This window comes from Exophiala dermatitidis (assembly GCF_000230625.1).
Source record: "Exophiala dermatitidis NIH/UT8656 unplaced genomic scaffold supercont1.1, whole genome shotgun sequence".
In the NCBI taxonomy this organism is placed as follows: Eukaryota; Fungi; Ascomycota; class Eurotiomycetes; order Chaetothyriales; family Herpotrichiellaceae; genus Exophiala; species Exophiala dermatitidis.
In genome coordinates this window covers 3,610,537-3,623,143 of record NW_008751646.1, presented here as the reverse complement: position 1 = coordinate 3,623,143, position 12,607 = coordinate 3,610,537, and the positions used below count along the sequence as shown (strand labels likewise).

Sequence of the window (12,607 nt, the reverse complement as noted above, 5' to 3'; positions counted from 1 at the left end):
CTGCAACCCCTACAACTGTAACCCCTACAACTGTAACCCCTACAACTGTCACCCCTACAACTGTAACCCCTACAACTGCAACCCCTACAACTGCACCCCCTACAACTATATGCCTATTGTAATACGCCGATAGAGGGGTGCAGTCGTAGGCGTGCAGTTGTAGGTATGCAGTTGTGCAATAATAGGTACGTATTTGTAGGTGCTATAGGTGCTGTAGGCCTATAACCTATAACGGTATTGACTTACGTGATATACGGCGCTATATGCACTATGCAAAAGTGGCTAGCGTCACGCTGAATTGAGCCCAAAGTAGCTTAGCGTTTCTGCGAAATAACCACCTCATTCTGCGAAATACCTGATGCCCATCCCGGCGCGTTCAAAAGACCAACGTGAACTGGACGGGGTCGAGACGCTCTCCAATCCAAGGAGCATCCTCCGCCTATCTACATAGTAATCTGGCCCGCTTTTGCGCGCCGACATTCCTCGTGCATAATCCTGGACTGCTCCCAAGCGCATGGACCGGGCTCGCCGGCAAGCTGCTCTAGTTGTAGGTCACTTGTCGCATGCCTGTGTATCTGCACTGTGAGGATGAGATGATACCGCGATTCAACTGCTGTCCAGTCCTACCTGCTCCTCGAGCCTCCGTTTCCTCCGCGCCTATCGCACCCATCGGCATCTCGCAATCTCTCTGACGGTCTGCTCGCCCACAAGATTGGACCATCGCGGTTCCCGGCTCTGGGGATATTGCTGAAGAGTGAGGCATTGGTCGCAGTGGGAGAAAACGTTACAATCTGCAGCGGGCAATGGCAACTACACATACAATCACAGACCCTCGCCGCGGTCGCCGACTGGATTGCGCAGCATCTCTTCGCTATCTCAGACGATCCTAGGACTGGGTGAAGGATATACCTTTCCATTCCCGGTGTTGGAGAAGATTCGGGGGTGATATACGTTCCAAGATGCCTTTGGTCAATGCAAGCTCCGTTGCAGCGGTTGCAGTTTTACTGTACCTGTCCTCTTTCGTCCTGTTGGCGATTCTGCGCATCGCGACCGGTATATCCATTCAAAGAGTGGGCTATTTTAGTCTGAGACACATATCATATACTCCAAGAGAAGGGCTGAGAGTGGATTTGCGGGGACTCGGATTGAGTCTGCATAGACCTACCTTTGCTCAGCCGACATTGATCAGCCTGGTATTCGAAGACTTGAAGGTCACCCTCGACCCGGCATTGTTCGATCAACATGCCGGTTCTAGGGCGTCGCCGGAGCAGCGGGAGCCGGCTGACCGTACGGGCAAGGATGGCAGTCGGACTTCCCCCGGAAAAAGCAAGTTGTGGAAGCGCCTGACCGAGGTCAAAGAACGCATTAAGCGGATACATCGTCAAGTCCATATCCTGCGCATGTTTGACATCAGCGCCTTCAACACTACTGCTGAAATTGTGGGCGTCGGCTATGTGCAAGTTTCGACCTTTAATGCGGCGGTCTACACGCGGCGGAAGCTCCTGGACCGGGGCCGCTTATTCCGACATAAAAAGGATCCTCTTGGTGGCCAGCGGCCGGCTGAGTGGGTGTTCACAGTAAAGAGCATCATAATGGGAGTAGGTGGTCGCGACCCGACTGAGATTTTGGATGCTATGTCAATCAATGTGCATGGACTCCTTTACAAGGAGAGAGAAGGGCTGCGCGATACGTCTGTTGCCATCAAAGCAGGCCGTCTATATGTTCCCGTGGATGAAATCCTCCAATTCTCGACTCGGAGCAAAAAAATCGCGAAATTGTCACAACAGCCTCCAACGTTGAGCCCTGTTCAGGAAATCTCGTTCGAGGATGTTGTCGAGGAATTGGATAACCCGGGCAGCCGGGAAGCGTCAATCGTCCAAACCGTCGCCGACTCGAAGGAATTCTTCAGCTCGATATTACAGAGTGTCCAAGAGATCCAGCTTGGTATGAGTTTTGTACGAATATCCAAGGAGATTGAATCTCTCCGGCAGGCCAATTTGCCGTTGATTGCCAACATGGTCATCCATGAGATTGGTATTGACCTTCATCGCCTCGACCAGAACTCTCCAGCTCACCGCATGTACTTCTCCAGGGAAGACGTGGCTCACCAAGCCTTGGTCGCTGCCGTGTCCATCTCAGTCAGTCTGGATGAGGATGACTACACGCCAAACAGGGTCATGTACATACCCATGGCTACCACAACAATCAGGACGACGCTGCCAGCCAAAACGATGAGCTTCACTCAAGATCGGGATGTTGCTGAGAGGAACAAAAATATTCTGTTTGCCAATTTCGTCGTCACTTCTCCCTCTCTTGATTTGGCACCGCAACATCTGATCAGACTGCTGTCGCTTACTCAGTTCCGAAAATACCAGTCCGGCCAATCTCAACAGAGTCAGCATCGGTTGATCTCACGATTACTTCCAAAAGCAAGCATAAAATTTTCGATCCATGAGCCGGTCGTACGGTTTGTTCTACCAGTGGCCGACCCTGCCAACGCTGGCCCGGGCGAGTACGACATGATCATAAACTCCATTTCTTCCATTTCACTGGACGTCGAATCGTCACACTCGGCAGGTGGTGAGTTACTATATTCTCTGGGCTCCAATTTTCGGGTTATGTCGCAACAGCTCTATTACCAAGCTTCCACCGGCGTCAAACACAACATCCTTATTGCCGAAGCACTGGAACTAAAGTTTCAGGTAGCTGCGTCTACAGACGTGTCTGTGAGCGTCTCGGGAAATCTCCGCACCTTCTCCGTACTCATGGTTCGGGAAGAAGTGAGCAAGGCAATCTACAGTATAGTCAGGCACTTCAAGCGCCATGTCCCCACCAGGGATGAATCGAGGCCTGTCCCAACGGTTTTTCTCAGGACGCTTCCCTCTTGGTTGATCGAGATCCAATTTGAAGGCTCTGGATGTAGCATCGAAGCCGCTGGTGTAGATGCAGCTATTTCCAGCCAGACCCGAGGCTTCGCCTTGGAGCTTGAATCCTGGACAGCACATTACACCTCGTCCCGGGCCGAAACGGTTCGAGATACTCTCACGCGGAGGAAAACCAGCACTTCGGTTCGTTATGATGAGAAGTTCTCCGGCGGCAAACTCCAGTCGCCAACCACCTCGCCCCCTCGGCGTCATCACACTGACCCCACTGATGGCCGCCGACTCGCTTTTCACGTCAAGGGTGTCGAAGCCTTCATTATTGAAGCCCTCGATCGATGGGAACCAAAACCGTTTGCCACAATCCCAAGGTCTGAGATCGCGTTCAGTACGTCTCGAGATCAGCAAGGACCGCTCTTCCACATCCACTCTACAATACGCGCCTTTTACTTGGAGTTCTCGCTATACAGATTCTATTCGCTAGGCGTTGCAGGCTCAATCATTAAGGATGCTTTCTTGGGTCCTGTGTCGGCGAAACCAGATACTGGACGTGCTGCGGCCCACTCCACTACAGCGGATGTCGTCAGGGAGCCGCACATGGCTGTTCCTGGAGGCCGTGAGCTTTTCGTGGTTGATGTCAAGGCCAATTATATACAAGTCAAAGCCAAAATGCCTGCAGATCCTGCCATGCTCTTACAGATCTATCAGGTCTCTGCTGGCCGGCACAGATGGTCAGCTCCATTCCTTAGAGCTCAACTTCTTCGACTTCATGCAGAACCGCCGAGACTGAAGGGCGCCTGGGCGCGGATAGTGGGGGCAAGCAACATTCGCCTTGATCTGCGCGAGGGTAAGAGAAAAGCACAGACCGGGGTGGTGGAGGAGAGATCAATTGATGTTTCAACCGATTTCATCCGTCTGGCGGTTCCCCATGGTATGCAGATGTACAAAGTCTTTGACAACTTTATCAACGCCGGCAAGGCTATCGCGCAGCTGCATCACCGGTTCAAGACGCGGACAAATGAATATATTCTGCGGAAGGAACCAGTGGGCCCTAAGAAGGTACCTAGGGTCTCGCTTCGTTCTAAGGCTCTGTGCTTCGAGTTGGAAGACGACCCTTTTGAATGGAAAATCGGTGTTATCTATCGCATTGGCCGCATCGAACAAAAACAACGGTTGGCCCGTGCCGACGCCTTCAGGCTAAAGGTCAAGCGCCTGAACGCCGAACGGCGTCCCCGCTCAACTTCTCGGTACCGCGCTTCGTCTAGTCGGCAAGGATCCCCTGCAGGTTCTTCTGACCATCGATCTCGGCGGTCGAGAAGCCTTGATAGTACGCCACGCAAAAGGTCCACTTCCCGAGGCAGGCGAGGCAGGAGGTCATCATACATCCGTTATGACAAGGAAGGGATCTGTGCTTTGAGCAGCAGTGCCAAAATCCAAGCTAGCGAGGCATGGGAACGGCTCCAAGAGCACAATGCAAGGAGCTGGAAGAGGCGTATTGATTGGATGTTACGACTACAGAACAACACCATCCAAAAAGTCCGGCAGATGTTTCAAGGAGCAGATGAACCACCTCACGATAGTGCGGAAGAAGAGACCATCCTTGCCATTCCTAATCGCCCTGGGCTCATGACAGTGATCATCAGTGATCTACATCTCATGGTCGACAAACCTTCCTTTCCACATTCCGACCTGCCCCGATTTCTCTACGACATTGGAAAGGGGCTGCCCTTTGACACCAAATATGCACTACTCGTTCCTGTCAGCCTTAGTCTAGATATGGGCGAGGCTAGAGTATTGTTGCGAGACTATCCTCTGAATCTTCTCCATATCCCTCCCATCCGCTCAGGTCAACCTCCTCGATTACCTAGCTGGTCCCTACGGACAGATTTCGTCATAGCCGAGGAATTCCGTGACGAGGAATCCTTGCGGCATATCAATGTCGAGATTGTCCCGAAAGGGCAGCACGGTCCGGAAGGCGAGGAAATCCCTTCCTTTGCAATCGACGTGAGGAGGACGGTGGCGCCTGTTAAAACATATTCGAACCCGGTGATCGACATCAATACAAGCCAGTCGACTACCATCTCGTGGGGTACATCCTACCAGCCTGTCATACAAGACATGATGATGATCGTTGAAGGTTTCACAAAGCCTGAAATAGATCCTTCGGAGAGAGTTGGCTTCTGGGACAAGATTCGACTCAGCTTCCATTCACGCTTGACAGTGAATTGGAAGGGTGATGGCGACGTTCAGCTCCGGTTGAAAGGTTCTAGAGACCCGTATGTTGTGACGGGCTACGGAGCCGGATTTGTGATGTGTTGGCGCAACGACGTACAATGGCTGATCCATGACGGGGATGATCCACGCAAGTTCATGACAGTCAAAAGCGGCGAGTATGTGCTGGCTATCCCGGATTACAGCCACGAAGCTCGCAACTCCCCTGATCAGGCTGGCAACCAAGATACAGACAGTATGTCCAGCAGCAGCTCACAAAAGAATGCGGCTCTGTTCAAGAAGGTGATCATGAAAGTTTCGGGGAACGTCCAATGGACAGCTGGGCTTGTCTTTGAGCGAGCGTCGGAAGATGGAGGTCGGAGTTCAACTTTCAAGCCGCACTACGACGTGATTTTGAAAAACCCCAGTCAGATGCATAACGTGGATCTGACCAACTATGATGCTTTCCGCGGCTTCCGAAGTAACTTCATTCACCTTTCAGTGGCTCTGGCTGCCCCTTTCGACAGAGACTGGGTTGGAGCAGATGTGGTTCCATCGGAAAGCTACAACAGCGTCCACTTGAGTCCCAGGTTCTTCTCCCACTTCTTCAACTGGTGGTCCCTATTCTCGGGAGTGATGTCTCTGCCAATTCGACAGGGACCGCTCTGGAGGGGCCCCGAAAGATCCAGCAAGAAGTTTGGGCGTCACCTCGCAACCATCAAATATGGTCTGCTTCTGTCGCCACTCTACATCGCACATATCTATAAGCATAAAGATGCGGAGGATTATCAAGACGATATCGTCCACGCCACTGGGTTGAAGATCAAGATTGACAATTTCATGCTTGATCTTCATCAGCGGCGCGAGTACTTTGACACTTTATCGAAAGGCAAATCAGAGCAGATGAGGACCAGTGGGATGAAGATCTATAGGGCCGAGCTTGATTTTGTCCGCGCTGATCTGAGGGCTGTCGCGGCAAGCATAGCGGGAACTACCGCAGAGGAGATACAAAATGCTTCGGATGAGATGCTGTCTTCACTACAAGAAGTGCCAGCAAACGTCGACATGTCCCAATTTACCATTCCGGACCGCGATTTCACTTGGATTGACATGGATGACTTCGTGGAATTGGATTGGGTATTGCCGGCAGAGTCCAATCCAGAAACCAAAATCTTGCCATTGGCATTTACTCCACGCTTCACCTATTTCCGGCAGACTGATCATGGCTCTGGAATCCAGGGGGACGAGTCTCGTACAAGCCCGTTTGGTGATGAAGATACCCATTTCTGTGTTATGTCCCGCCATAATGACCCACGGAAAGTCCAAATGAATCTGATCGAAACCCGACTTCACGAGTTGGAAGACAAACTGCAAACTCACCTTAAACTGATGGAAGAGCATGAGCTCCTTGTGATTCGCGACGGAGACCAGGATCAAGCCATTAAAGACAAACATAACACCCTCATTGCACAGCAAAGGGAGCTGGAGAGCAAACGAAGATTTCTACAACATGGACTTCGACGACTTGGGGGCCATACGCATCCGGGCGATGCTCATGTGCCGGATTCCGTTCAGCGCCGCGGCAGCAAAGCCCCGTCAACCACAGACTTGGACAATCAAAACAATGGGCACGTCGACATGGATGCGTTATACTCTGCTCCGCATGACGAATTTGCCAGCGACTTCAACAACCGGTTCATCATCCATAATGCTCAATTCAAGTGGAACAACTCGTTGCGAAATATCATTCTTCGCTACAGCCATCAAGTCAGTCAACGCCGAGGCTTTGTGTACTACATGTCTCGCCGCGCGGTTAAGTTCATCCTTGACATTGTCGACGAACAGGCAAAGGCAAAGGAGATGCGTCGAAGACAGGATGGGAAGCCGAACATGCAAGTACCGGCGACTCCAAGCGTGTTCTCTCCAACCGCCGAAAAAGACGATGACTACGTGGTTGAGGACAGGATACAACAGCTGCTGAACGATGCCAAACGGTTTGTGTCTGCCGGTGATGACAAGGAGGACGATTCACCTGCAACACATGAAGAAGACACAACCCATGCACAGGAGCGAAGACCATCTTCAGTGGATCTGGGGGACAAAATAGCGGAAAATTTCCAAGCGATGAATAGCTATCACCTACGTCTTATCGCGCCCCAGATCCAATTGCAAAGCGAGAAAAATAGCCGGTCCATTGTGTTGATCGCTACCAAGGGAATGCAGCTCAAGGTTGTCTCCATTATGGACAAAGCCCGAATGTCGGATGACGTGAGTGGCCTAGTACAGCGTCGCTTTGCTCTCGACATGGATGGCGCCCAGTTTTTCGTGGCCAGTCAGAAGACTCTTGCTCAATATCTCCACCTTTATTCTGGCAACCGGTATGGCAACTCTCCTGGGTCCTCATGGCCGCCATGGGTGTCTCTCGAAGCCATGTTTGATTTCCACCTCGAACCGTTCGGGTTTCAAAGAGTCATCCAGAAGACATCGGCCAGCTTACGATATGAAAAGTATAATCCTCTTCGCCTGAAGTACAATGAAGAGGTGGAGGAGAGTGCCGAAGGTGGTGAGGTCAAAAATTCAGCTACGAGCAGGGAGAATCGAATTGATCATCTCTGGGTTGACTTTCCCAGGGTCCGGGCCAGGTGCGACTCGGCTCAATATTACACCATGTACATTATTGTACTCGATCTTCTCCTTTACAGCGAGCCGTTGGAGAAGACGAGGAGTGAGCGGCTTGAAAAGATTATGCTTGCTTCGGACTTCAGTGATTTGCGAGGTGCTCCTGAGATGGCTGAAAGCCTGCAGGAACGGATCCGGCAACTTGAGGAAATTAAGGTCCATTTTCAGATCAATGCCAAATACCTGGACAAGCAAGGTTGGCAAGATCGGATCAACCTGGAGAAGGACTTGGCCAGTTGCGAAGACGAATTATTCTTCCTCATGAAAGCCATCAACACAGCTCAACAAAGGAACGACGATCGGAAAGCCTCGACACAGTCGAGTGCGATGTTACGATGGTACCTCAGCGCCTCTGAGGTGGTGTGGCATCTTATGCTGGAAAGGGACGAGCCACTAGTCGAATTCCAACTGGGCAACGCTGCGTATGAGCGCATCGACAACAGCGACGGGTCGAATCACAACGCTTTGGAGATCGAGCACATCCGAGGGTGGAACCTCCTTCCTAACGCGATATATCCCGAGATCATCGGACCGTATTTCGAGAACGGTGACCGGCGTGGCAGCCTTCCAGAAGGAGCCAAAATGGTACAAGTCCATTGGTACATGTTGGAGGCCATTGCTGGAATTCCAGTGCTCGAGCAGTTCCACGTCACCGTGTTCCCGCTCAAGGTGCAATTGGAACGGGAACTCGGCAGGAAACTGTTTGAGTACATTTTTCCTGGGGTGGGGTCTAGTGCCTTTGAACATGGGAATTTTTCGCCATTGATGGTTAAGAACATGGAGCCACTGGAGGACGATCAAAGCGAAGAACTGGACAAAGCACAAGATGCCCTCATGTCGGACACCGACTTCCCCAGCACCAATCCCGAGGCACAGCGTGGAACTTCGCCGGGGGCCATTGCGAGGAGGCTGAAGCCCACCTATAACATGAACGACCACGACAAAGGCAGTCCATCTCCGTCGACGCATGGACGAAGAGGCTTGGGCTTGTCGGGCGACCACAAGTTCTTTAGACACTTCAATACCTCGAATGCACGGTCTGTGCTTAAAGAGCCGACTCGCAAATCATCGGGCAGCAGCCTGAGGTTGAAGAAGAATGACGCTTCTTCCACTAGTCTCGTGACACTCGGGAACAACGAGGAGAAGGAGAGGAAGCGCAATGTGTTGCAGCGCACGACAAGTAAAGAGAAAGAGCAGCGCGCTGTAGTCAGCAAGAAGGACAAGAAAGACAACAGCAACAAGCCCTCGGACGATTTGTCGCAGATGATGTCGCGGGCAAGCAATTACATGACTCTGGCGCACGTCAAGCTCAACAGTTTCGTCATTTGTCTAAGCTACAAGGGTAAAGGCGAGCGGAACTTTGAGGACCTGCACGACTTTGTCTTCCGCATGCCCACGTTGGAGTATCGGAACAAAACATGGTCGAATCTCGATCTCGCGTTGCGGCTCAAGAAGGATGTCATCAAGGCCTTGATCTCGCACACCGGCGCCATCATCGGCAACAAATTCTCCCAGCATCGTCCCAACCGGCGCCAGGTCGAGCGGCTCAAGGAGATTGCGCACTCTTCCACCATTCCGAGTTCCGAGTTTAGTCTTCAAATGTCCGGCACTGGCACTGGCACTGGCACCTCGGAGACAACCAGTCTGTACAGTTTCTCCCAAGACGGCCGCGGCGACGACGACTTTGAATCTTCGGGCATATCGTTCCAATCACCCACAACTACTACAAATGGCCTCAAGGGAGGGCCATCGCCTCTGTTGCGCAGCGGCTCGTGGCATTCGAGCAACATGAATAACCTTGTCAATGCTTCTGCAGCTGCTGGCGCCGGCGGTAGCGGTCTACAAGTGCCGCCATTGCCGCGTTCTACGGCGCCTAGAACTCGTTCCGTCGGCGGAAGCAGTAATGGGTCCAGTGTTGGTGTTGGTCCTGGTCCCGGTTCGTCGTCAAACAAACCCACTGGTACTCAATCGTTGTCGCCGGACAACAATAATAGACCTCCCACGGCGAATTCACAGACAAGTTCTTCCAGGGGTTTGCTGAGGGATACGATTGGACGACATTTCTCCAGTGACACTGTCAAGCCTTCCTTGGGTCGTGTCCATTTCGGCGCGTTGGGGCTGATCAAGGGTGACTCCTCGGGGGGCCATCGTGACCATAACAGCAACAACACCCACAAGGCTCACAGCCATGGGAACAGTCCGGATAGAGATGCGGATAATGATAAAGATAATGATAATCATCAGCAGCAGCAACAGCACGGCGGCAACAACAATGATGATGGCGCGGGCGCTGGGGCTGGGGCAAATGTCGAAAGTGATCCGGAGACTGGACGGCGGAAGAGCGTTTTGTCGTTGGGAAAAAGGGTGTTGACTCGCTTGAGCTAGCTATCTTAGCTACCCTACTTGCTCCGGGATACGGCCGGGATCTTGTGTATATTCTGGATTGGGACGTGGGATATTTGTTTTGCTCGAAAAGCAAAAAGTTGTCATGGATGTTTGATTTTTCTGTCTCAAATCGCTTCGCCAGAGGTGGATGGGTTCATTTAGCATTAGGCGTCGGCCGTTCGTCGCCACCTTCGTTATTGGCAATACTGCGACTGTAATTGTTTGTTGTGTTTTGTATGCTCCTCTGCTCTTTCATCTTCACGAGGAGCTAGAGGATCGAATGACGTTTGATCAGCTTATGGTTCGATACTAGTACGCTGACAATGCTCGCTCGGCCAAAGTAACTTCCGGTTTTACTCTGCCTCAGACTCATGGACTCAAGACTCAAAACTGATCCCAGTTAGAGGAAGTGAGATCGATCGGTTTGGTGGCGGGCGGCGGTCTAACATCAGTGGTACCACCATCAGTGACTGTACTACGATGATCAATGCCGCCGTTTATGTTCTCTTGGCCTTGGAGTCAGCTTCATTATCAGCATGTCCGGCACCACCACCACCACCGCCGTTTCTAGCTTTCTTCAACTTCATGACCTTCGGCATCGGCAGCTCCATGAGCTTCATCAGCTCATTCATCTCCTTCAGCTTCACGGTCTTTGCCATCCTCTCCACCATTCTCTCCTTCTGTCTCCACATAGTCAAACGCTCCCATCATCGGCCTCGGCTTCTTCCAGCCGGACATCATCTCATTGTGCAGAAACACATCAAAGGTCGGGTATACGTCGAGAACGTCGTCAAAGAACATGATTCCGCAGTGGAGTTTGCGCACCGTCGCTTCAACTTTGAAACCAACACGGAGATGCGACTGGAGAATTGACTCGATAAAGAAAACGTATTCCTTGTCGGTGTCGGTGTCTGTGTCCTGCTGTAATCTTCCTGCCTGCTCCTGCTTCTGCTTCTGCTCAGCGGGAGTCAAATCCTCAGGCAGTGAGTCGGAATTCTTCCAGGGTTTCGCATAGACTAGTCCGACAGGTCTGAAATGTCGCGAGCCCTCGAGATACAACTGCTTGCACTCTTCAGTCGGTAGTTCGATCTTTGTGATCTCAAATCCAACGTTTTCTTTGACCCAATCGACTTTTAGATTTTGTGCGGATGCCGGGCCGTTGATTCCAGCAAGGTATGCGGCATAGACGGGCTCAGAGGCGGCGCCGGCAACTCCAAAATGGACTATTTGCGAAGCTTCAGCGGGCTTCATCCCGACAAAGACGTGGTCCTCTTGTTGCATTTCTTCGGGACCCCACCACGTCTCGCCGTCGTAGCTCTGTGCATAGCGTCCGCCGAACAAGGTCGAGCAGGCAATGTTGAAGTCTCCGGGCAAGCGACGCGTCGCTTCGGCCACGGCCCACAATTCCGCGGGGACTTCGCGGCAGAGATTGCGTGCGGCCAAGACGTCGTCGCGGTATTCTGGACACACATCGTGTTGGAGGAGGTAATCCATGAATCGTTCGAGGGTAGTGGTTAGTAATAGGACTTGGTCGCGAGTTTCGAAGCCGTAGAGGTATTTGGCGCGTCGGCTGAGAAACCCTTGTAAGCAGCCTAGGAAGTCGACGGCGTACAAGCTCGTTTCTGTGCCTAGGTCACGCTTGTCGTTGCTCACTGAGGCTTGCGTGAGTGCCGCTGCCACTTGGTTCTTGTCCATGTCCTCGGTTACCTGCCCTCCTTGGAAACTGTTGGGCGAGACGTCGACGTTGCCGTAAGAGAGATACTTGTACAGTATGTCACGGCGCTCGTTGGTCATTTTGCGTGTTCGTTCGAACCGTGCTATTGCCGTGACGATCCGGTCGACGAATGGTAGGTCTGTGCTGTAGAGTTTCTGCTCTTCGGCATGCTGGTCTGGAGTTATGGGCGCGTCGGCGAAAAAGTCTTCGAATCCTGTAGGTTTGTCCTGATAGTACCGGTGTCAGATCATGCATGGTTCAGAAAGAGAAGCGGATGGGATAAGGTACTTACCAGTCCTCGCTGGCTGGCTGGCTTTCGTTTCGACCGTTTCTTCTTCTTCTTTGGCTGAGTGGGTGGTAACTCGGAGATTTCGCCATAGTCTTGGTCCTGTGCGTCTTCGTGCTCGTTTTCTTCTGCGTTCTGGCTGCCGGCTGGCTCGGACTCTGTGGGAGCTGTAGCTTGAGTCTGGTCTTGACCACCACGGCCATCCTCTACCGTTGCCGCGCTCTCGGAGTTGACACCATTTTCTTTAGGCCGCAATGGAAGCGTACGAGACCCTGACCCCACGCCGGAAACGTCGTTGCTGATTGAGTTCGCACGAAAGCTGCTCTTCTCTGGCGCTTGCGCACCGTTTTCGGGCTCCATTTTGATAACCCCTTGGTCTGCCAGGAGTTATTGCGGATTTTGCTTTTTGAGAGAACTTCAAAAGAGAAGGCAGTTGGAAATGTGGCCAAGAGG

At 52.2% G+C, this 12,607-nt stretch overlaps 2 protein-coding genes across 2 annotated transcripts; one reads left to right on the top strand and one right to left on the bottom strand.

The window, feature by feature from the left end:
* Positions 1-388: 388 nt before the first annotated feature.
* On the top strand, positions 389-11,781 carry HMPREF1120_01288 (uncharacterized protein). The gene has a single exon (XM_009155301.1). The coding sequence runs from the start codon at positions 960-962 to the stop codon at positions 10,152-10,154; it is 9,195 nt and encodes a 3,064-aa protein (XP_009153549.1). The 5' UTR covers positions 389-959; the 3' UTR covers positions 10,155-11,781.
* Positions 10,779-12,514, bottom strand: HMPREF1120_01287 (uncharacterized protein; the record flags this gene model as incomplete). Its single annotated transcript, XM_009155300.1, has 2 exons — positions 10,779-12,095; positions 12,161-12,514. The coding sequence occupies 2 exons, from the start codon at positions 12,512-12,514 to the stop codon at positions 10,779-10,781; spliced, it is 1,671 nt and encodes a 556-aa protein (XP_009153548.1).
* Positions 12,515-12,607: the final 93 nt, after the last annotated feature.